The sequence below is a fragment of the Gouania willdenowi genome, chromosome 13 (genome assembly GCF_900634775.1).
Source record: "Gouania willdenowi chromosome 13, fGouWil2.1, whole genome shotgun sequence".
Lineage (NCBI taxonomy): Eukaryota > Metazoa > Chordata > Actinopteri > Blenniiformes > Gobiesocidae > Gouania > Gouania willdenowi.
In genome coordinates this window covers 8,129,855-8,154,667 of record NC_041056.1, presented here as the reverse complement: position 1 = coordinate 8,154,667, position 24,813 = coordinate 8,129,855, and the positions used below count along the sequence as shown (strand labels likewise).

The window sequence follows — 24,813 nt, the reverse complement described above, 5'->3', positions numbered from 1 at the left end:
ATATCTTTCACCAATATTTGCTTCTCCATATTCACCTTCCTTGCAGATTTAAGGATAATTCCCATTTTAGGATAATCCCTGTTGTTATCCTCATAATATACTTCTCAGCGTCAAAATAAGAGCCCCCCACCCCCCAACACTTAAATGTCAGGATTATTTTTATTCTAATTATTATAGCATATAGCTTACATCACTGTCAGATACACACTTAATAATAAAACGATTTTGAGACACAATTACAAAACAGTTTGTTTAATTTACTCTTTAAATTAGGTCAGACAGATAAAAAAAAAATTGAAAAAAATCAAGATCACAGATGTCATAATCCAGTGTATTCCAAGTGCATTTTCTTTCCAATTAAAATGTATATATATACTATATATATATGTTATTTATTTTTAATCTTATACCAAAAATAAAAAACACGGTAGTGAAGAAACAACTAAAAAAAAACTGAATACTTTAAATAATGTATTTCTTTTTTTTCTTCTTCTTCTTCATCTTCTTTTTTTTTTTTTTTTTCAAGTAAACTGGTGGAATGTTACCATCAAAAATGTAAACGTATGAGAAATGTCCATTGGAAACAGGTAAATCAGACTACCACGGATGCCAGTATAAATTAATGACGTTTCTATAGCAGATATTTAAAAAATAATTAAAAAAAACAAAAAAAAACAGGTGGATCCTATTTACGTGTCACAGAACAACATTCACAATTTCAGACCACTTGAATCACAATCTATGAATGTATTTACAGTATAAAATGTACATGTGTTTGTATCCCAAAATGTGTCACTGGGATTGTTTTATTTTATTTTAAAAAAAAATTCAAATTAGAAATCTAATTATTAGATAAATTGTTGCCAATAATCTGAATTTTAAAGTGGATTGTGACAAGATTGAGTGTTATGAAATTGTTGTAAAAATCACAACAGAGGAGGAGGAAAGTCACTTTTTCTTTTTCTTTTCTTTTCTTGCAACTTGCAAGCAACTAATTTGTAATTTTTTTTTGGTCCGTTTTGATGCGTCAGGCCTCGTTAATACATTGCAAACCTTCATTTTGTGTTACCTCAGAGTTTCTCCAAGCTTTTGGGGTTGGTCAGTATTTCTCTTGCCAGTCGCCAAGTCTGTTTGGCAGCATTCTCTAGGGCAGAGTGGGGCTTTCCTTGGAACATGTCTAAATTGGGCAGAAAATAATGCGGACACCTTCTGCACTGCAGACACGAAATGAGCTGCAATAGAATCCCGTTGAGTCGGTCTCCCAGGCAGTTCTCGTCCCAGTCCGACTCCCTGGGGTGCTTCTCGCACTCGTAGGAAACTAAAGTCTTCATGTGGTAGTTGTTGAGCGGCTGTCCGGGCAGCTCCAGGTGTCGGTCCCGGAGCGCCTTCAGCACCGAGAGGCACTTCTTCCTGCACCCGCCCAGGAGGAGCCGGTTCTCGGCCTCGGCGAACTGCAGCACCCATGCGTCGCTCTCCGCGGAGCTCTGCTTCCCGTTTAGGGAGTAACACTCTTTGGATAACAAGTTGAAGCCCTCAGCTTTCACTTCAGCCACACGGTTCGGCCCGGGCCAGGGGATGTGAGGCAGGGGCCAGTGCGCAGCGCTCCGGGGCCAGATGCCGGTGCATTTGAACGCGGGCGTGATCTGCACCACGTATCTATCTCTGATGCGCAGCTTTACCTCACTCGTGTCCGCGACCATTTTCACCACGTCCCTGTAGCTGCATTTGTCCACCGCCTGCGCCACCAGAGTCTGGAACCGGGAGCGGATCTTGCGCGCGGAGAGGTACCCAGAGGCGGTGATGAACTCGACCCACAGGGACATGCTTCGTTTGCGGCCGTCGCTCAGCTTGAGGACGGCGCATCCCGGCAGAGAACCGTCGTCCACAAAGTTAAACACCCCCATCTGATTGAGGTAGAGGACCACTTCAAACTCGGTGGGAGAAATCACCTCAAGCCCTTCGAAGCGGTTATCCATCTCACTGAGGGAGCTGATGAAGCGGGGCTCCTGCACCTCCACCTCCTTCAGGACATCCGACACCACCTTACACACCTCCCGGATGGTCTTGGAGATGGCAGCCTTTCGGGAATGGCATTTCTCGTTGTAGTATTTGTTGAGGTGATACACCAACTTGGCCTGGGCGGCTATCATGTTCGGGCAGAGATCCGGGTTGTACACCGGAGTCTCGCAGTAAGCCGAGGGATCCAACGCGGCTGTTTGTACGGGAGCCAATTTTAGAGAAGAACGGACACTAATTAAAAAGAAAAAAAAAAAGTCTTATCGAAAAGACCCCCAAAAAAGATTCAAAAATTGTGCTCAAAGCACATGCGTCAAATGCATATCATTACGCATTTATCCGTGAAGCACTCAAAAGCAAAGTCCTGGAAACATACAAGAAATGCAGAATGTCGGGATTAAAAGTCCATTTCTTCTTCTTCACGTCTTTTCTTTTCGTTTATTTTCCTCTGTGCTCAGATCCCGGTGCCGGGTCGGGTTTGGAGTCCCCAGTAATTGCACAAAGTGGAGTGTGCGCTCCTGACGCACAGTGTTGCTGCGTTTTTACAACAGGGGACACACACATACACACACGCACATAAACTGAAACACACACACACACACTTTATTATAAGGGAGGGGTAGAGAAAGGAATGTCCAATCGGTGCGCAAAGCGTCACCGCGCTTATCGAAAACAAACGCGTCCCCGCGGGTGTAACAGGACAGAAAACTATAAAAGCCTACAGAGCGATTAGACATTCGAACACACCAGAAGAAATAGATTTAATATTTTTTAAATGTTTTATTTTTTCTCTCCATTTTCTTATTTATTTTTAAACATATAGTCTACCTAATTTGATTGATTTATTATCTATGTTGAAAAATAACTGATAAAACACAAAATATATTCTAATCTTCACAGGTCTTTTTTCTTCACTTTAAAGAAATAAATATATTCACCCCGTGGTGCAATTTCTATATTGAATTTGATTAAAAAATATATTAAAAAAAAAACGCATCAAGGTGCTGTACTTCTTTTTAAAAAACTTGTATTTCTTATTTTTTTTTTTCATATTAATTTCAAGTAATTTACAAAAAAAAAAAAAAAACCTATTACACTTCGATTGCAATTGTGTGTTTTAATTCAAAACGGGTTTTACATTTTTAATTACCGTAGTGGGTTGCACAATTCAGTAATTTATTAATTTCAATATGTATTTGAATTATAACTTTAATATGTTTACATGTAGAACATCTTTAATAATAATCTTAAAATGTGTAAACTTTTAAGAATATCTAACGTTTCATCTACAAACGTGAATCTGCCAGAGGTCTATTTTAGTGTTCAACCTTTGTATTTAACATGAATTAAAATCAATATTTAATATGAATATAACTTAATTATGACCATATTTGACTTGTTAAAAGCCTCAGTGAGATTACAGTCTATTTTACATGAGGTTATTAATGTAAAACACAAAACAAAAACAAAAAAGATTGAAGAAAAAATGACTCGAAAACAAACCATACTCCTAAATAGAGTTTTAAGTAAAACGTGCTTTAAAAAAAGTCTGTTAATATAAAAAAAAAATGTAAAATGTGTTTTTAAAGTAAGCAAATACAGTAAAATTAAAGTGTATAATGTTTTAATATTGAATAAAGCAAGCCATTGTTTAGCACTGGCCCCTTTTCAACAGTCCCACAATTCAAAATCAAGACATCCTGCATGTGTTTAACCCTCTGTGGCCCTCATCATTGCCCTGGCCCTCCATCTATGAAGCTACACGCACTGAAGAGGATTTCAAAATAAAGATGAAGCCTCATGGATCAGATAAGGCACCAAAAAAAAAAAAAAAAAAAAAAGAAGGGCGTTTACACTCGTCACAGCTTCAGTCAGTCAGTTCTGCTTATGACCAGACATTATGGGACCAAACCACTGCTCGTGTGTGTGTGCTATCATCCCACCCTGTCACTGAGGCAGTAGCTGCTGCCCTAGTGATGAGTTTAGTAGTAACCATATATACTGTTACCAGGCAGAAAAACAAAGATTTGACCATTATTCTTTCTATATCATTATTAAGTCGTGGTCTGTATTAACACAATTATGGGAAATTAAACCTAGTGTTTATGTTTATTCATCTTATTTTATTTGTGTTTATGTATTTATGTACAGAGGTGAAAGTACTCACGTTACTGTAATTGAGTTTATTTTATGGGTACTAAATCAGTAATTTTACTTGTACTTAAGTGCATTTTAAAATAAGTAAATTAATTAATTACATGTCTTACATGAGTAAATTATTATTATTATTATTATTATTATTATTATTATTATTATTATTATTATTATTATTATTGATTTAAAATGATCAATGGACATTGTGAAACTACAAATAATTGGAATGACCAGACAACAATCAAAAGCATCACATCGTAATGCACCGCACCAAAACAGCATTGAATGCATGATAATTCATTTTTTTTTTTTTTTTTAATTGAATGCTTTTGTGTTATTTTATTTAAAAAGAAATAATTGTACATTTTGACAAACCTTTTTATTCTATACAGATGCCTTTGTAGAAAATAAATTTAGTTCCAATTGTGCAAGATTTGGGGGGGTACACAAAGTAAAAGTTACTATTTATTTTTAATTTGAGTACTATTTAATTGAACTACCTTTTGCTTGTACTTGAGTATTTTATGTGTGACTCAGAATTTCACATCGCAAACTGTACTTCCACTTGATATATCAGTACTCTTTACACCTCTGTTTATATAATAGATACAGTATATAGAGTAGATTATTACAGGCTTTCATGTGTTGAGAGGAAACTAAAGTCTCTTCCTGTTGGGCTTTGATAGTCGTCTCTCTCTCCCTCTCCCACTGTCTCTCGCCCAGCAGGTACCTTTCCTTTTATTGGAACCAGACAAACCATATCGTGCTCCATGCACAGTCAGATACCTTAGAATCTAGTTGCACCTCTCCAGTTTGTCCATCCCTATGCGTGATGGAAGAGGGGGGGGACTTTCGTTGAGATTATCACCTCCTAATCTAAAGCATGTGGCCACTGCACAGATCTCACGGTAACTCAACCTGCTCACCAATGCCATGACTCCAGCATGTTGTCAGGTCTAGCCTGAGACAATCCAATCATCCTGCACATATCTGCACCGTTACAGCATTGCTTCATTCACAATCCAGCGACTACTGATGGTCCCGCCGATGTGATGTATGGGGCTGGGATTCCAGGCCCAGATCTATTTCTGACCCAGTGAAATGCACGTCTCATCGTGTAAATCAATACAATGACTTCTGCTTCCCCTAATTTTGCATGAGCAACATGTGACCCCCCCCCTCCCCCCCTTTTTGAAGGCTTCTTTGTTTCCAAAGCATGCTTTAACAGATTAATTTCTTCCTTCTGCAGCTTCCCCCGCTTTTTCTTCTACGACTTATTGTCTGGTTAACAGGGATGGGCATTAGTTCACTGGTACTTTATAGGAGTTGAAAAGGCATGTGTAGCAAACCATATTTTCACTGGCATTTATTTGTCTTTTAGCATGATTACGTTAACAATTTTTAACAAAATTTTAACCGAAGATAGTTTCTTATGCCATAGAACTCGTGTCAAACCCCAGGCGCGTGGGCCAAATCCGGCACTTTAAAACATCCAAATCGGCCCGCAGGGGAAAGTAAAAATGGCTGAGAAAACAGTGTAAATGACCAAATAATTTAGCTGTAGATATCTCAGTGGGGTTACAAAAAGGTATAAAATATCGGACAAATTTCCACAGGAACTTAAGCTCAGGAATTTTGGCAATATTCCAAAAATAGGAACCTTTCATGGGAATTCCATCCATTTTCAGACCCGCTTTATCCCATTTCAGAGTCGCTGGGCTGTTCATGCGAATTATTTATTGAAATTAACCAGAAATTGGGAGTTATTTTTAATCACTGTATCATATCCAAACAAATATTGGCATGCATTCCAAATAATACACAACTGTACAATATTTGCTGGGGTTGGCAGTTCTCCCATGCTCGTAGAACATGATGGAAGTCATTTTTACGCTCAGATTGTGAAAGAAATCACATTTTTACAATCCTCAAATTATTTGTCAAAAATTCCCCAAATTAAATAAATATAATTACAACCTGCACCTATTGCTTGGATAGTGTCGTACCTTATATACTGTACGTAGATACTTTAATGTCATTTATACATGGAAATGCAAAGAAGCACTAATGTTGACATTGTTCAATTCTCCACCTCTGGGGCCCACTTGAGATTAATCTTATCTGTATTTGGCCCCTGAACTAAAATTAGTTTGATGCCCCTCCCATAGAAGATTCCATTCAATTTTGGAGGGGATCCAGATTAATATTCTGTTACTAAAATCAGTTTCAAAAAAAAAAAAAAAAACAAACCCCTATTTCTCATCATTGGCGAAATTTCAGTAATTCATATCGCAATTCAAAATTGACCAAACTTTATGAAATTTGACTGTTATGTCGGGTTGGTTTCTAAATTACACCACAGAGTTTCATCCAGATTGGATCCGGTTTACGCATTTCATAGCGACTTCAAGCGACACAGACTTTTTTCCTCATCCATCAATTATAATTTGTGACACAACTCTTTAAAATACTCCAAAAGGTGGGGTTTAAGATCTAATAGGAGTAAAACATGAGAAATAAAGAAATAAAAAGACCTAAATTCATGGTTAATGGTGGACGATATACAGGGAAGAGTTTATATGACCCTGCAGACACAAAAAGATCATGTGTAACATGAGCTAAGGGTACTGGTTATAAAAAAATAAAGGCTATGGGGTTCATGGGGCAATAACGTTTGGGAAACACTGCCTTACACCAAATGGAAAATTCCATAAAATTTTGTAGATACTGATTATGGATCAGTTTAAAAGATGGATATACATTCTGACTTTCGTCATTTGGGAAATTTCAAATATTCATATCTCGGTTCGTACTTGACCAATCGCTATTCAGGGATTATAGGATTGTGACAGATCAAAGAAATATCCCCGTTAAGCCCTTTTATAAATATTTAAATAAAATAGAAAAACACATTTTCAACATATTGACTTTGAACCACGTTAGATTGGGTTGGTTCCCCTATTAACCCCACGAGTTTCATCTGGATAAGATCCGAATTGCACATTTCATCGCGATTTCTTCATAAATAGGAGTGTCCTAACATTTGGACCTATGATTATTGATGAAAATATTATTTTCTTCCAAGCTTTTAAAGTATGAATGATCATGCCACCAGGATTGCATTATTGTAGTGCATTTAAATGAGTTAAACCACTAACATTACTGGTATTCAACATTTGTCTTGACTTCTTTTAGGGGCCATGCATTAAGTAAATAATGGGTGGAAAAAACATGCAGAATGAGGTTGAATTATTTAGTGACAAACATATTTTCTGTGGGTGTGGTTATAAATATGTTATTAATTTATTTTCAGGTTACCTTTTTGAAAGGTGTTTCTTTGGGAAATAGACATGGTAAACTACATTCTGGTAGTTTAACATACAACAACTAGATATTTTCTAAGACAGATTAAAACATTAGTTTTTCTCTTTTTGCTGTTCATTTCCTGACTGACATCTTAAATATGGATGATGTTTTATTATTACAATAATCCTATTTCACAAGAACAAAAAAAGAGATTAAACTTCTGGGTTTTTCTTTAATTTTGGGGGGTTATTTAGTTTGGTAAACAGTATGCCAAAGTCATATCGCTTACAAAGGCAATTTCCCAGTTATCGCCCGAGTTAATGTGCAGATTAGTCAAAGTAGACCTAATAGGATGACATGTGTCTGTATGGATCAGATTAAATTCAAGCACTCTTCAGAGATGTGACATCACTCGCTCCCATACTGTGAGAAATATAATGCTCATGGGATACAAGCTCACTTTGACACATTTCCTTTCATTTTGGTTTTGTCGAAATGAAATTGTCATCAGGATTTTTTATTAATGAAACTTTATTATTCCAGGCAATATGGTGTCTCTGTAGGAGGCCCAGTTAATTTTAGGGCCTGGAGCATTATCGCGGACCCCCTTTGGATTGGATCCATTCATTTATTTCTAACTCCACTGTGTACGAGCAAGCTCATTTGGATAAGCCAGCAAGCTGCACCACATGGCCAGAGGCGCTCAGAGACCCTTCAGTCACTTCCAACCACAGAACACACACAAGTGACCAAATGTTTGGGCTTGACAGATCATTTTGAGGAAGAAAAGGTGAGAAAAAGTATAAATTATCAAACTTAATTGATTGTCTCAGCTTCATTTGGCCCTTCACCCCTCCTTTCTGCAATATGGTACGCTTGTCAGCCCTGGTGATAAATTACATGCATGTATTTGCATGAATTTAGCATAAAGACAATTCAGGTTTGTTTGCCAAAGTTATAATCCAGAAAATATCTGGTTTGGGTCACAACAGAAGGAGAATACAGGTTTGGGTGTACAGTGCAGCATGTTGTGTCCTGTGGCAGATCTAGCTGTGGAGGTACTAAGTATTTATTTTACTCTGTTAGGAGTCATTACAGTTGAGTGGAACTCTGAGATGGTTTTCATGTGCAAAGAGGATATGGCCACATTTTTCAATCTTATATCTTCTCATAGATGTCTAAAAACTTTACTTTTTTATGTATTTGAAAATGTCTTGTTTGCCACCAAAAACTGCCAAACTGACTTCCCACCACATTTCTAGTGTTTTTCACCGATTGAAAACTGCTGCAAAACAATGGTGGATGTTTATTTTGAAGCAAACACGAAAAGATCCAAATCTGGCCAAAATTCAATGTCTCGTAAAGTGAAATGATATCACAGAGAATATCGGGAACCATGGGTGAATGTGTGAACAGACCAGTGTCCATGTTGACGGCCTGACGTCATCGTCAACAAAGACTCTGATTGGCTTTCGTCATGCGAAACAGTCGCAGCAGTTCAATATTTTCAACTCTTGCGAATGTGCGTAAAATCAGGAGTGTCAACGATCGGACCGCACCGTCGCACAGGAAAGATTTTGCATCTGGGACACATCTATCATTGACTTTGTATGTAGTCTGGACGTACGGACATTTCGTGACGTATCCGGTGTGAACGCAGCATTAGTCTGTCCAACAACACTGTGATCAATCTTAATGTAACGTCAGGATGTCCACCATCCAAATGTGGGCACTGTAATCATCTACCTACTGACCTCATGATGCTCATAGAACATCCTCTCAGCTGTCCTCATGGTAATCACTTTAAACTCACTCCCACACGGCAGATGAACAACCAGTACGCTAAAGCAAAGCTAACAAAGCCTTAGGAAGCGCGTTCAAGTTCGGGGGTCGTTGATAATCCAAATCCGTTGGTTAAGGCTTGGGATAGAATTAGTTGATGCTGCCTAAATTAGTGATGAAGGGTTCATAATTGCCAGTCTTGGAGATCTGAGGTGCAGGGTGCCAACTGTCAGAGCAGGGCTAATGATGACAAATGTCTCTCTATGCAGATTGCTGCTGCTGCAGCACGAGTGCACAGCTGAGGAAGAACCAGGAGAAGAGAAAAATGCTGAAGGTCTAACAAGAGAAAGCCTGTGCGCGCATATTTAATGACCTATACATGGATATAAAGCTGAACTGATGAACTGCCTTTGAAAGCAGTAGTAAACCCTTGAAACTATTTGCTACTTACTGCTGCACTAATGTGCTGAAGTGACTCTTTTTCATTATGAAGAATCAAGACCATCTGTGCACACATGAGGGTAGATGACACACACACAGGACTAAAGGAAACTTATTTTTTCTTCTCACGTTGTTATAAAAACATGTGAAATACAATGTTTTATGCACAATATGCACAACTGTAACATCACATTGCACTCTCAGCTTAAAATAGGCTACGTTCACACTGCAGGTCTTAATGCACAACTCAGATTTTTGTGTGATTGTTCATATTACATATTAAATGCATCTGCAATCAGTTTGAAGTATGAACGGAATGCGACCATGAAGTAACCTGCATGCGCAGAAGAGGTCATAAGGTGACACATGACCCCGCAGGCACGTACAGTGTTTACGGAAGTAAATATGGAGGCGTCCAGTGTAGTGTGCCGCACTGAGACATTATTTCCAACAGAAGTCAGCACTTCATAACTTTAAGGAGAATGAAAAAAAGAGAACAAGGTTTATTGCTCCATCCGTTTGCAGTGATGGCTGCTGCGTCTCTAAAACACAGTGTCTCGATGGTGATGACGGAGAAGTCGGATAGAAAACGCCTCGGCCATCCAGACTGCAGTCGCATTTGAAAAAATCAGATTTAGGACCACATATGAATGTTTCCTATGGGTTTGTTTTGAAAAAATCAGAATTGCACTGTTCGGTTTTTAACAGATTGGATACAGGTAGCATATGGGCAAAAAGTTTGGATTTGGATAGCATTTGCCTGCATTGTGAACGTAGCTAATCGACTCTTTCCCACCCCTTTCATTGTCCTACCCTGACTCCCTCTTCCCTGTTCCTTTCACCTTCACCAAAGTTGTAACACTACCCTCTCTTTTTCTATTCTCCCTTTAATAAAGTTTTTCTTACCCTTCCTGAGGGAGGGCTGGTGATGGTCACAATTATGCAATGAAATAAATATATTCATTTAATTGCAATAATAAAACATGCAGTGCTGTCACAAAAAGATTGCACTACATGTAGTGTTGACCTTCGTCAGCATGTGCAGACAAGGTTAAAAAAAAAAAAAAAAAGACAAGAAAGCAGTAGTAAACCCTTGAAACTGTTTGCTACTTACTGCTGCATTAACCTGCTGAAATGGCTCTTTTTAATTATGAAAAATCAGGATCATTTGCGCACGCACACACACACACACACACACACGTGGGTAGATGATACACACAGGACCACAGGAAACTTTATATTTTCTCATGAAATTGTTATAAAAACAGGACGAAATGCAATTTTTTTTGCACTGGACTATGTGACATCACATTGCACTCTCAGCTTAAAACAGTCGACTCTTCCCTACCCCTTCCATTGTCCTGCCCTGACTTCCTCTTCCTTGTTCCCTTCCCCCCTCACTTAGGTGTAACACTGCCCTCTCTTTTTATATTTTCCCTTTAATAAAGTTTTTCTTACCCTTCCTTAGGGAGCGCTGGTGATGGCCACCATTATGCAATAAAATATAACATCTATATTTATTTAATTGCAATAAGAAAACATGCATGGCTGTTGTGAAAAGATTGCACCTCCGACAACATGTGCAGACGAGGTAAAAAATAAAAATAAAGTAAAAATAAAAGCCATTTTGATCATGTGAGTTTTTTATCCAATCGAAAAAGAGAACAAACTATGGCTGAAACATTGAGTTTTTTCCTCTCAGTTTTTCCGTGAGGGGTGTGATTACTGCTGCCTTGTTTTTCTTGTTTCTGTTTCACATAGCTGTTGTCAGTTGCTTTATTGTTTCAAAGTGTGTTTGATTATACCCTTTCTTTGTAGCGCAGAGTCATAAATCTGATTTCACTTACTGTGACGTAAGCCTCATGCCAATAAAAGAGCAAACCCAGAGTGCAGCATGGCCAGATTTCCCCAATTTGTTGCATGAATGGCTTTTGAAAGGGGGTCCCTCTTTGTACAAAAGGAGTCCCGTCTTTGTTTGCTTTCGCCCCATCTGTGTCATCTGGTGGTCTGTGCAAGAGGTTGGTGTCTCGGGGTGCTCCCCAGCGGCGTCGCCAGTTGTTTTATGGACTCGCTGGAGTGGTGCGGGGAGTTCATAAGTTGGCTGAGCTATTGTGTGCTGAGCCCAGCTGACACGTGTGAATTGACTCCAGCATATTGACAGATCATTTCCATTAATGAATCGAGAGAAGTCTGCCTTGTTTCACTCTATGATTTATGCCCTCTCGCACTTCATCATCCTCGGAGCAAAGGGGTTAACTAACAACCCACGGAACCACTCACACAAAGACTCTAATTACTAGACGAGCAGAAGTTGGGTTTGTTTTTTTTGAAAGAACAATTGTTTTTTGTCAAAAATCCGAGTCTGACTTATAAAATAAACACATTAAAATGTTTATACTTGTTATGTGGCTAGTCTAAATAGTTTCGTTTTTGAAATTTATTTTGATGGGGCCCAATTTGGTTAAAAAACATTTTTTTTAAGATTTTTGTTCGAATAAATTGAAATTTGATTGATTAAAAGAAGTAGAAGGGTAAAAGTGCTGCTCGAAACTTTGTTTTCATCTCCAAATACAGTTTGTTTTTCTTGCATTGCATTGTGGGATGTAGAGTCCCGAATTGTTTGTACTTTATTCTTAACGTAATTTCTTGTGTTTCTTTGCCAAACAAAGAGGACAAGGATTTGTTTGACATTTGTTTGTTCTTGTTTTTTTCCAGTATTACCCATGCTATAAGAATGAAGCAAAAACCCATTGATGCATTTGACTCCCACAATGCAATGCGCAAAACCTTTCCGACAATGCAATAAACGGTTGAGCTCAAAACAAACTTTTGAGCTGCATTTATTTATTGATCTAGGTGAGGAATGTCAAACATGTTTTAGTTGAAGGGCCAAATACAGACCAATGAGGCAATTTCAACATTATTCTGCCCTATAAGTATATGTAAAGTAATAGTTACAAACATTATCCAATCTTTAAATTTCCCCTTTTTTAATTACATTTGGCAACATTTTGTGGAATATTTATAATAAAATTAAGATTTCTTTCAACAATTTGCGATTAAAACCGAGCCATCGTGTGATAAAAGTATGGGCTTTCATTGAATTTATGAATGGCTGAGTTATCTACAACTGAATTACTTGGTATTTTTACACAATAATTCATGTTTTCTGCAATTTTTGACTTTATCCTCATGGCCGAATTTGATACTCGAGAGGGCTGGATTTGGTCCTTGGACCTTGAGTTTGACACATGTGATCTATGTGGTCTATACCAGTGGTTCTCAACCTTTTCAGCCAGCGACCCCCAAAACAAAAAGTTACAGAGACAGGGCCATCTATAAGGGGGAATAAAGGGGAGAGATTTTGGGGCCCATCCATAAAGTCAGCAAAATGATGGTCCATTGTTTTGAAATTGTAATAACCGTATTTATTTATTTTCCTGAATAATATCCACTGTTATCCAGGAAGTGTATTATTATTTGGGCCATAGTATATAGTCATCTTAAAGATGTAATTCCTTGTTTTAATCAGAAATAAAATGGGTTCAAAGTGACAAAAATGGTAGAAATTGGATTTTAAAAATCACAGAAATGTGTTAAAAGTGACAATTTAGAGAGGCCAAAACAAGGACAGAAAAAGTGGTGAAAATGGTTCAGTGTCAATATTGGCTGAAAAGTGTCCGAAAAAAGTAGGAACAATTAGTTTAACCTGGCAAATAATGGCCATGACAAATCGTGAATGTGGTTATATTGGCAAAAAATAAAAAGTTTGAAATATAGTGAAAAGAGGTTAGAAATGACAATAATGGGTGAACATATTCGACATTAGGTGGGAAAAGTGGTGGAATGGGTTCATAAGTGTCAAAAATGTCTTGAAAGTGGAAATAAAATGTGCAGAAAAGACATTTAAATTTGATGGAGAAGTGGCAGAAATGGGAGTAATGGAGCAGAAATGCTTATAAATAGATTAAAATATGGCAAGTTTGGTGTAGTTGCAGAGAAAGGGTAAAAAATAAGCTAAAATAGGCTTAAATTGTTAAAAAAAATATAGTCTTTGTTTCTCGAAGGCATCTGGCGACCCCATCTCAATGTTTCACGACCCCAAGGTTGAGAACCCCTGGTTTATATTATGGATTTATCTGATAAAAAACATGTTTGTGTCCAGCAGCTTTTATCATCTAAACACCTCTGCACTCAACAGTAACCAATGTCTCTTGAGCTTAGCCTTGATTCTCTGTGGCGACCATCCAGCTTTTTTCAAAGTAACACGGTGTAGATAGAAGAGACCTCAGCCCGGCCTGTCAGCCCCACCGCTGGTGCCACATGGGAGGCACATTTGCTCGCCACCATTTTATGCTGCTGTCGCCTTGCCTTTAAAGGGAGGGGGGTGGGAGCGGGGGGCAGGGCTCAGACAAAGATGGCAGCAGAGACATTTTGTCTACTTTCATTAGTTCTGGTGGCAGTGAGCTGTGCAGAATATTAGCCTGTTACTGGCAAAGCCACACAATGTGAAGCACAGACGGAGAGCATGTCACAATCAAATCCACCCCACCTCATTTCTATCATCGTCACTCAAAGAAGTGGGACATATGGGGGCAGGATGCCAAAAGCTGATTTTATATGCTAATTAATGTCTCTCAAACCGTGTTATGTGTTAAGTGTGACAAAGTTTATCAGAGAAATTTACATATTTATTCCCAATAAAGTGGAGTAGGAGAAGATGTTGCCTGACTAGTGGTATATGCTTTATGTCACTGGCAGTTGAAGTGTATTAGGTTTAGTGGAATTCACACAATTCCAGTTGATTTACTTCACAAATGTCACATTAAGGCAAAATAAAAACAATCCATAAGCAGATCTGTAATTTCCTTCAGTATCTTCTACATTAGATCAGTAATTCTCAGTTTAAGAAGCAAACAGAGGTGTTTGAAGTGTGAGGCAGGTAGATGGCACATGTTTGTGACATCATTGTATTATCACGTAACTTCTGTTACTGAAGTTACACTGAGTTTTGACCTAATATGTTGTTTGTTTGTTTTTTGACTAATTAGAAACAAATGAAAAATATGATTATTTTCCTATCGGTGTTCATCATTTGTTTATCTACTGAATAAAGTCTGAATTAAAGTGATCCTCCGCTGTTTTTATAAATCTGACCTAAAATCTTTGAAATGTACTTATTAGATTTATGCGTAAAAAAATGCACGATTAGGCACCATATTAATTTTATTGCTTCTTTACAGTTTAATTGGAGAAGGTCCATTGTCCACTATGAAACCGCAGAGTTGGAGCTGTTGCCCCCTGCGGTCATAGATTTTTTGTTTTTATCCTCTCTTGGTAAACAGAAGAGGTTTACATCGGCATCTTTATATTTTCCTGGTCTTTTAGAGCAACCAAAAGCAGCACAAGGTGGCATTTTGACCAAAAAAGCTGCTAAATGATCTAAAAAGCAGGATGAACGCTTCACTCTAATAGCAAACAATGGGATTTTTACAGGCAGTGAGGCCATGTGATGTCATCAGTCACGTGATTTCAAGATGGCAGAACACAGGCTCTTAAACCAGTAAAGTAGTCCCATTTTTAAAGGTAATATAATGAATATGGTAACTAAGTAAGTAATGGTTATTTGTATAGCACCTTTCACAGACAGAGAAGTCACAAGGTGCTTCACAGAATTATAATAGAAATACAAAGTACATTTACAGTCACAAAACATGATGGTCATAAAGCAACCCTTAATCCAGTAGAATTAAAATGCTTTCTGAAACAAATAGGTTTTCAGTTTTCTCTTTAAAAACATCAACAGAATCAAGTGAGTGCAAGGAAGGTGGAAGATCGTTCCAGAGCGTCAACGTGACGTCCTAGAAGGAGCCGTCTCCTCTGGTCCTGAAATGAGTACGAGGGACCATGAGCAGGTTCTGATCCAGAGACCTCAGCCTCCGAGTGGAGGTCAAAGGACACAACAAGTCACTAATGTAGGAGGGAGCCCAGGTTAGCACCAGGATTTTAAACGAAAAGTGACTGGGAGCCAATGAAGGGCTTTTAGAATGGGAGTAATATGAGTCCTTCTCTTTGTGCGAGTCAGTAACCTCGCCGCAGAGTTTTGTACCTGCTGAAGATGAGACATCTCCTTTTTGTTTAGACAAGAAAATATGGTGCATATAATAGTGTGTTTTGTTAGGTACAGATCTTCTAATAAGTACGTTTGAAAGATTTCAGGCCACATTTGTAAAAGCGGTGGATGATCCCTTTAAGGTTTTTTTTTTTTCCAAACATGTCTACATTTGTTGTCATAGGTTGACTATCTTTGTCCAAAACAACGGGAGAAGTAAAAAAGGGGTAACGGTGTGTGGTAAAGCCATACCCTACTGGTGGGGGTGTAAGGTGTGCTTAAAGTCAGACAGAAGTTTGATATTATGTAAATGCGTTTGTCACACACTACTTCACGCAAATAAACACAACACATGATCTTGTTTCTCATCATCCACCTTTCATCGAGTTTATTTGTTTGCGTAAACAACAACATTCACTGTGTAAGTCCAAGATGAGCCACTGTGTGAGTGTGTATGTCAGTGTTGTTTTTGTCCTGCCATGTTTTCCTCTTCAGGTCTTATTACAGTCATCATCTCAGTTGGGGTTGTTTATGAAGATCAGATGAGATGTCTCGCTGTAGGAGTTCTCAAGTAGGCAAAAGTGCTGATATGCAGTTTTGTGTCACCTGCTAAGGAACTAATTCAGTCCTCTGTCGCAAAAAACATGGAGAAGACTGAAATGGGAATGAAAAGCTCTGAAAACCATAACCCCTACCCTCAAAGACCCCTAAAGGCTGTCATACACTGTGCGATTTTTGAGCTGATTTTTGACTCGTGCGTCTATTTTTGGGATCGGGATGAGTCTCTGCTAGATCGTCTTTCGTGCATCGTGTAGTATACTGTACATGGGGTCACGAGAAGTGATTAACACCTCACGACCCTTCTTCTTCTTCTTCTTCTTCTTCTTCTTCTTCTTCTTCTTCTTCTTCTTCTTCTTCTTCTTCTTCTTCTTCTTCTTCTTCTTCTTCTTCTTCTTCTTCTTCTTCTTCTTCTTCTTCTTCTTCTTCTTCTTCTTCTTCTTCTGCATTTCCATAAAACAATACCTCGAAGTGTTGTGTATGAACGTACAGTGTGAGCAGTCAGATGGTGTCAGAGTGTCGGTCCGTACAGTGTGAGAACATGAATTGTGAGCTGCTCACATTCAGGCTCTGCACATGAGTCACACAGTTTGAGCTGGAGCTGAGTGCAACGATTAAAAAAATTAATTAAATTATTATTGAACAATTGGTAAAACATTCAGAATTATTGGCCCATCTTTTTAAAAGTATTTCTCATTGATTGCTTACAGAAACATCCTCGTGCCTGGGACAAACTTTCAAAAAACTCATTAATAATTCTGTAAAACCATACAGAATATTAGTTCAAAAAGCAAAACATCAAATGAAAATTATCAAGTTGTTTTGTCCTCCATTGTTTATTGAATTTTAAATGAGTATTTTAGGGTTCTGGTTGGTGACTGAGGCGAGGCTGAGAGCATGTTAGCTGTTGACACCATCTAAGGAAAAGGAGGATTAGGAGTTTACAGAGGCAGTAATGTGATGGGTCAAAGAGAGCGGTACTCCTCCACAGTACTTGGCTCTGTAATGAATGATTGACTGGAAAGGGAGAAGCTGCCACTCGCTGGCTGAGCGCTCATCTTGACGCCTGCCGCAGCGCTCCATGGCTCCCCTTGATCACGTTTCGCTGCCTTCTTCTCATCTAAGGCTCCGCTCTGCAGGGGAAATCTGCCTTTGCCTCTTATTTTTCTTTCTAATTTACACATTTAAGACATTTTTTGTTTGCTTATTTGCAATTCCCTTTTTTGTCAGTGAGCCTCTGCATACAAACACGTACAAAACTGTCACAAACCTTCTCTTTCTTTCCCGTTTGCCTTAGAGCAATGAACTAATTCCAGGTTCCATAATTGCGACGTGTTGTACACCTGTCTGCAATTAGTTCTCCCCTGCCTCATATTCTTCTCCTTAATGAGATGTTATTGTAATTATTGTCATTATCCTTTTTTTTCTCATAATGAAAATGATTAATGTTGTTGTGATGGAACTATTTACTCTCCATAATTAACGTTGGCACTGTGGTTATGGGTGAATTGCTTATTCATTCATTCACTCAGAGTTCCCGCTTCGAGCTCAGTTTGTCTTGGCTATGAAAGTGAAAGCCTGGTCGCCACTGAATGGGATCTCGCTTGTAGCCATTTTAAAACCATTACTACACTGAAAAGGCTTTACAATGGCGAGTCCCGGGCTTTGCTTCAGCCCGTCACTTGCACCTCTGTGAAAATCAAATTGTGCTTTGCATTTTAAAAAGAAAAAGCTGTGGAAAAGCTTTTGCCTATATACGGTACTTGTGCGTTTGTGAAAAGTTAGCTCTGTTTTTATAGAAGAAGGTTTTAGTGTGAGTGTTTTTGTTGGAGGCATAAAATGGCAAAGAAAGCCGCTGCTCAATGAGCCGTGTGGAATATTTTCTTTCTTTTGAGGGCTCGCAATCCAATTAGGAGTTCAACAAGAGTCGTGTATAGTGGCTTCACGCTGAAAGTTGGGTTCTTTAAGGCTATTTTTCTCAGAGTAGGATAAGGTTGAAGTTCCTGAAGGGGCCCTGACTAGAGGCTGGTCCCTTTAATGTGTGGTTAGTGGTCCTATGGCCCTGGGGAGTCATTCAAACTGTTTGGAGAACAGAGATGATCTTTTCCGTAATAGCGAAGGCCAGGATAATCGGAGGCTGTGTTTACACTGGTTCGTCAGGTGGTTCCAATTACCTGAACTCTCACTTCCATCATATGCTCTATGATGGGTCCCATTTCTATTGGAATGGTAAATGGACTTGATTTTATATAGCGCTTTATCACCACACTGAAGCAGTCTCAAAGCGCTTTACATATCAGCTCATTCACCCAATCACTCTCACATTCACACACCAGTGGGACAGGACTGCCATGCAAGGCGCTAGTCTGTCCCATCCAAGACTAGCGCCTTGCATGGGACAGACTAACAATGCTATTGCATTGTTCCATGATGTTTACCTCAATTCAGTGGTTCTCAACCCCCAAAATAAAGGTGCCAGAGACCGGAGACCCTCACTGTACCTGAAGGTAGTTGAACACAGACATGAACATTGAACAATCATGTTGACAGGGTCATCTATAAGTGGGAATAAAGGGGAGAGATTTTTGGGGTCCATCCATAAAGTCAGCAAAAGGATGGTCCATTGTTCTATGAATCTGTGATAACCACATTTATTGATTATTATTTGCGCCATTGTATATAGTCAACTTGAAGATGTAAATCCTTGTTTTAATCAGAAATAAAATGGTTTAAAATGACTAATAATGCTGGAAAAGTTGGTGAAATGGGATTTTAAAAACCACAGAAATTGGTTAAAAGTTTCAAATTACAGTGGGCAAAAACGGGCGGAAAAAGTTGTAAAAAAGGATTCAAAGTGTAAATATTGGCTTAAAAGTGGCAAAAATTTGTTTAAAATGGCAAATAATGGGCATGACAATTTGTGAATGTAGTTAAATATTCAAAAAATAAGCTTGAAATATGGTAAACAGAGGTTAATAGTGATAATGGGTCAATTTATGTGACATTAGGTGGGAACAGTGGTGTCTTGTAAGTGGGAAGGAATGTTGGGGAAATGCATTGAAATTTGATTGAGAAGTGGCAGTGATGGAGTAATGTAGCAAGAATGCATTAAATGGAGCAAAAATATGGCAAGAAAAGTGATGAAAATAATTTAAAATATGGCAAGTTTAGTGTAGTTGCAGGAAAAGGGTAAAAATAAGGAAAAATGGGCTCAAATTGTTCAAAAAATATAATATTTGGCGACCTTTCAGTGTCACGTGACCCCAACTTTAATTAATACTCATTGAGTTATGATTTTGTTTGTGTGAAACTTTCTCTGCTCTAATTTCACTTCAGCTTTTTATCCTGAAATGTAAACTTTGGAGAGAAAAAAAGTGAAATGTCAGGCTGCGTTGATCTTTAATCTCCTATGAGGAGGGATAGTAGATGAGCTGTAGAAGTGGCTCAGCCTTTGTTGATTTGTTCACATGCTGTGTGCTTTGAGTGTCTGACAGCCGTTTAACTCCACACGACCTGGTTCTCAAGTGCTATCGTCTGGGCGCGCTTGAATCCTGTTAGGAGCCATAATTACAATTCATGCACTCCCTGCGCTTCTTTGAAGAGCCTTTGAGAGAGAGCGAGAGGGGCGCAAAGAGCCTGAGAAGAACAGCAGCAACAGTGGATGTGCACTGGTGTGAAAAACGCAGAGAACTTATCAAACTTCCTGCTCCAAACCACTAATCAAACAAGAAAATAAGCACATTGCGTGAGGTACGCAATGTATACAACAGATAATTGTGAGATCTATTGTAGATTAGTTCAATTATACATTCTGTTTGACAGATTTACCAAAATTACCCCCTTTTTTTGTCTTTAGAGTGCAAACTTGTGAATTGTATTACAAGTGAAGTTGAGCTTATTCAGTGACTTTCAAAGGAATGGAGAAGAAAGGGTGAGCATAATGCCTAATAGGTGCTTTAGTCATTTCTGAGTTTTCATAGCTTAATCCGTTCTGAAAAGCTCAGAAGAAGAAAGGCTGCAAATGGCCCTCAGTATTAATTTGATGTGACTTCTGTACAATAAGCACTGTGGATCCCAGAAGCCCATTTTCTAGCTTACCTTCTTTCATCATCCCCAGCCCTTGGAACTTTTGCCTAAATGTTTATTGAAACCAAGGCCTGTAAAGCCTCTTTGGTATTCTGTCATTTCTAAAGTCTGGTTTAAGACTATTATTACACCATGTTTAAGACAGAGAAACACATACAAACATTGAAGCTGCCTATCCATTGTTGAAATTCAAATAGATTTAGTTCCATGGCTTATTTCCCTTCAATCACAATGGATTTCAACAAATGCACATTAGGGCAACTTTGCCTATTTTTTCATTTTTTTTGTATGTGTGCAAGGCATATTAATGCATATCAAGTAATGTCATATTTGACTTTTAATTAGATAAAAACTAAAACAGGAAGTTGCTTTGTTGTCATCGTGTAGACACTGGTAACCTCATAGAAAAACTAGGGAAACATTGGAGTAAAATTAGAGCACGACTGGGATTATGAGGGCTGGGCCGATGTTGATGCCAATAAAAGCTCATAACCGGTGTCACGGTCTGAGTTTACCTCCGTGCTGAGGTTATACCCATAACACAATCCAATAAACAAATAAAACACATGTGCGTTCACTTTGAAAACAAAAATAAACAAAAATGATTTTTTTTTTTTTCCAGTATTTTACATGCCCTCGCATATACATATGACACCGGGACTGATACTTATCAAAGACTGTTGTAGCTTTAAGCTTTATTAAAAGTGTATTATACTGTATGTGATATGTTGCTTTGTTTGCCGATTGTATAAAAAAAAATTTTAAAAAAGGAAAAAAAATGGCCAATAAGTAGGCCAATATATGACATGAGGACATTGATATCCACAGGATATTTAAAGTACATTTACACAGATTCCTATAATACCCAAATATGATTCAAGACAAAAAAAAGCAAAGTAATACTAAATAATTAAAATAATTCTAAATAAGAGCTTTAAATAGTAACATTGTCAACATAAGGACTGTAAAGCCATTGATTTACAAGCTAACTGTATTTCTGGGAACAATGAAAAAACCAAAACAAACCAAAAATAAAGTTGTTGAAATGCCAAACAGTAAACTTAAATAAATAAATAAAATAAATTTAAAAAGGCTAAATATAACTGTAAACAATGAACTAGTACACCCAGCATTAATAATAATAATAATAATAATAATAATAATAATAATAATAATAATGCTGAAAGCCACACGTTACATATTATACTAGTGACCGAGGTTGATTAATCAGTAAGAGATAAAATCGTCCAGGCCCTAAGTAATATTGGGTTCATCTTTGAGAATCAAAAACAGGGTGATGGGTAACAGATTGGGTTTGTTGTAAAAAAAATAAAAATTAAAAAGAGTGACAATTGCTCCAGAAAGATGCAAAGTAAAGTCTCATGTGTGTATACTTTGTTCAAGCTTTCTTTCTCTTTGGATTAAAAATGATAACACTCAACATTCAATAGAACACGTTTTTTATTACAGAGCAAACTGGCATAAGGACACATTGGGTGGGTCAAGGACCCTGGAGAAGACAGCTTGAATTAATACGGTTAATCCAGTGTAATTAGTCAAATTAGAGCATGCCCAGCAGCTTGTCTGGGGCTGTCAGCTTTGGCAAGCACACAAGATGGCCTGGAGGCCTATGGGTCCTCAAAGAGACCTAAAAACACAGTAAAACACCTTTCTGCACTTTATCGCAGTGTTTTAAAGCATTTTGGGTTTTCTGCATTATAAAAAAGACCAGGAAAGGTTTTTTTAGGTGACACTACAATGCTTTCAGAGACCGGGGACCCCCACTGTACCTGAAGGTGGTTGAACACAGAGAACAGTCATGTTGAGACAGGGTCATCTATAAGGGGGAGTAAAGGGGAGAGATTTTTGGGGTCCATTCATAAAGTCAGCAAAATGATGGTCCATTGTTCTATGAATCTATGATAAACACATTTATTTATTTATCTGAATAATATCCACTGTTATACAGGAAGTTTATTGTTATTTGTGCCATAATATATAGTCATCTAGAGATGTAAATCCTTGTTTTAATCAGAAATAAAATGGGTTCAAAGTGACCAAAAAAAGTGGAAAAGGTGGTGAAATGGGATTTAAAAAACCACAGAAATTGGTTAAAGGTTCCAAATGGCCAAAAACAGACACCCTAGGAATAATTAGTTTAAAGTGGCAAATAATAGGCATGACAAATTGTTAATGTGGTTAAAATGGTAAAATTGAGCATGAAATATGGTAAAAAGAAGTTAAAAGTCACACTATTGGGTCAACATATGCAACATTGATGAGAAAAGAGGTGGAAAGGGTTTATAAGTGCTGAAAATGTCTCGAAAGAAAAATGTGCAGAAAATGCATTGAAATTTGATTGAGAATTGGCAGAAATGGGAGTAATGTAGCAAAAATACAAAATATGGCAAGAAAAAGTGATGAAAAAAGGTAAAAATATGGCAAGTTTGGTGTAGTTGCAGTGAAAGGGTAAAAAAAATAAGCAAAAATGGGCTCAAATTGTTCAAAAAATGTTCTTAGTTTCTTGAAGGCATCTGGGGACCCCCCTCTCAGTGTCTCGCGACCCCAAGGTTGAGAACCCCTGGTCTAACATACTGTACACCAAGCTTGGAATTCTGTTCTGCCTGATAATGTGAGCATGGCTGCAGAAAGTACAGTAACTCCTCTTTGTATTTTTAAAGTCAGACTCTTACTAGTAGTGAACACAGTTGTGGGATTATCACTGGTAAAATGAATGAAAGCACATATAATTACACATGGATTCAGAGGAAATTATCTGGTGGACTCAACAGCCTGATTGTGTGATGCTAACACCGTTCAGCCCTGGGGGGTGAGCCAGGATGACAAAGGGACCACATTAGTATAAATCTACAAGCCCTCCTGTTCAGAAAAGCTTTGATAAGAACCTGTTCCACCTTTACATTTGTGCCTTTGAATAGATCCTTGTGCTTTTGGCAATGACAGATAAGTCACGGTAATTCTACTATTATATGATGCTCCAGATTCCAGCTGCATCCCGAAGGTGTCACCCACGATAATCTTCAAAGGGTGGTCCGTAGAAAAGGCGGCTGCATGTTTTCCAGATGATACACTAGAAATGACAGAAAGAATTATATGAAAATAGGACGATGCTGCAACATAATATGAAGCAATTCCTTGTGAATAACAAGGATAAAAGGATAATGGATGAGGGTGCCGTTATTACCTTAGTGCCAAGGGAAGCGCCAAAAGGTAGAGAGACAAGATTAATTGAGAACGAGTGAGGCGCTCGTTGCTCATCAGGCTCTTTCATAGAAACCGTTTGCTCTCTTCTCTGTCCCTCTTTTTTTCCTCTCTCCCACCAACCTCTCCATCTTTGTCTTATTCTGTCTATTCCCTGTCTTTCTGTGAGCCGTTCCTCCCACGCACGGCCCCAAAAAAAGATAAAGAAAAGTGGGATTTAAAGTGATCAGCTTGGCAGTGTCAGCCGCAGCCCGGGGAAGCTGGCATTCCAGGCCAGGGAGATTTCAGTCATCTTAAGTCTGACAAGTCCCTGAAAATGTCCCATTAGGAAAAGCTTGGTGAAAAGACCCCACACCAAATGACTGCAGCCCCTTCTCCCAAGCTCCTTAGTGAAAGCATCCTCAAGCTGTTTATCTGGATGATGTGCTGACTAAGTATGTTGGTGTATGTATCTGTATCTGGCCGTGGGTGGCTCTACATCAAACAATGTCTGTGCTTGTTTCAACACTTTTCTCCTCTTTCATTTTAACATGTACAGTAACTGATTGAAGATACAGATGTTGAACAAACAGGAATCAATTGCTTTTAAGACTATTCAGTAATCTTTATATATATATATATATATATATATATATAATGTGGAGGTTGTGTCTTTTACTCCACATACTCACTTGGGTTGGGAACCGGAGGGTCGCCGGTTTACAGAAGTTGTTCTGATAGTTGGGGAGGTGCCAGGGCACCTCTTGAGCACTGCCGAGGTGCCCTTGAGCAAGGCACCGAACCCCAACACTGCTCTGGTGCGCTCCCTTCATAGTAAAAGCAGCCCCACTCTGACATCTCTCCATTAATGCATGTCCACAGTACCTTTTTGTGCATGTGTGTGATTCAGGCCTATGTGTGTGAGAAGCATGTCCCTAAAAAAGTGTAAAAAACCCAAATTTCCCCCTGGGATTAGTAAAGTATTCAAAAACAAAATTTAAAAAAATTATAGGGCTGCCATTACCAAGTACAAACTCATAATTTCCTTCCTCAAAACCAACTGCCAAATGACTACATTTGAAATACAACAATAAAACCACAGCAATTAAACTCAATGTAATTGGCCTAACTCAATATTATTCTCCGTAACCCTAGAA

General features: G+C 38.3%; 2 protein-coding genes across 2 annotated transcripts in view; one reads left to right on the top strand and one right to left on the bottom strand.

The window, feature by feature from the left end:
• Positions 1-24,813, top strand: part of nbeab (neurobeachin b) — a 314,839-nt gene that overhangs the window by 221,088 nt on the left and 68,938 nt on the right. The window lies entirely within an intron of this gene.
• mab21l1 (mab-21-like 1) lies at positions 1,003-2,562 on the bottom strand. Its single transcript, XM_028465682.1, has one exon. It carries the CDS (start codon positions 2,148-2,150, stop codon positions 1,071-1,073), a length of 1,080 nt encoding a protein of 359 aa, XP_028321483.1. The 5' UTR covers positions 2,151-2,562; the 3' UTR covers positions 1,003-1,070.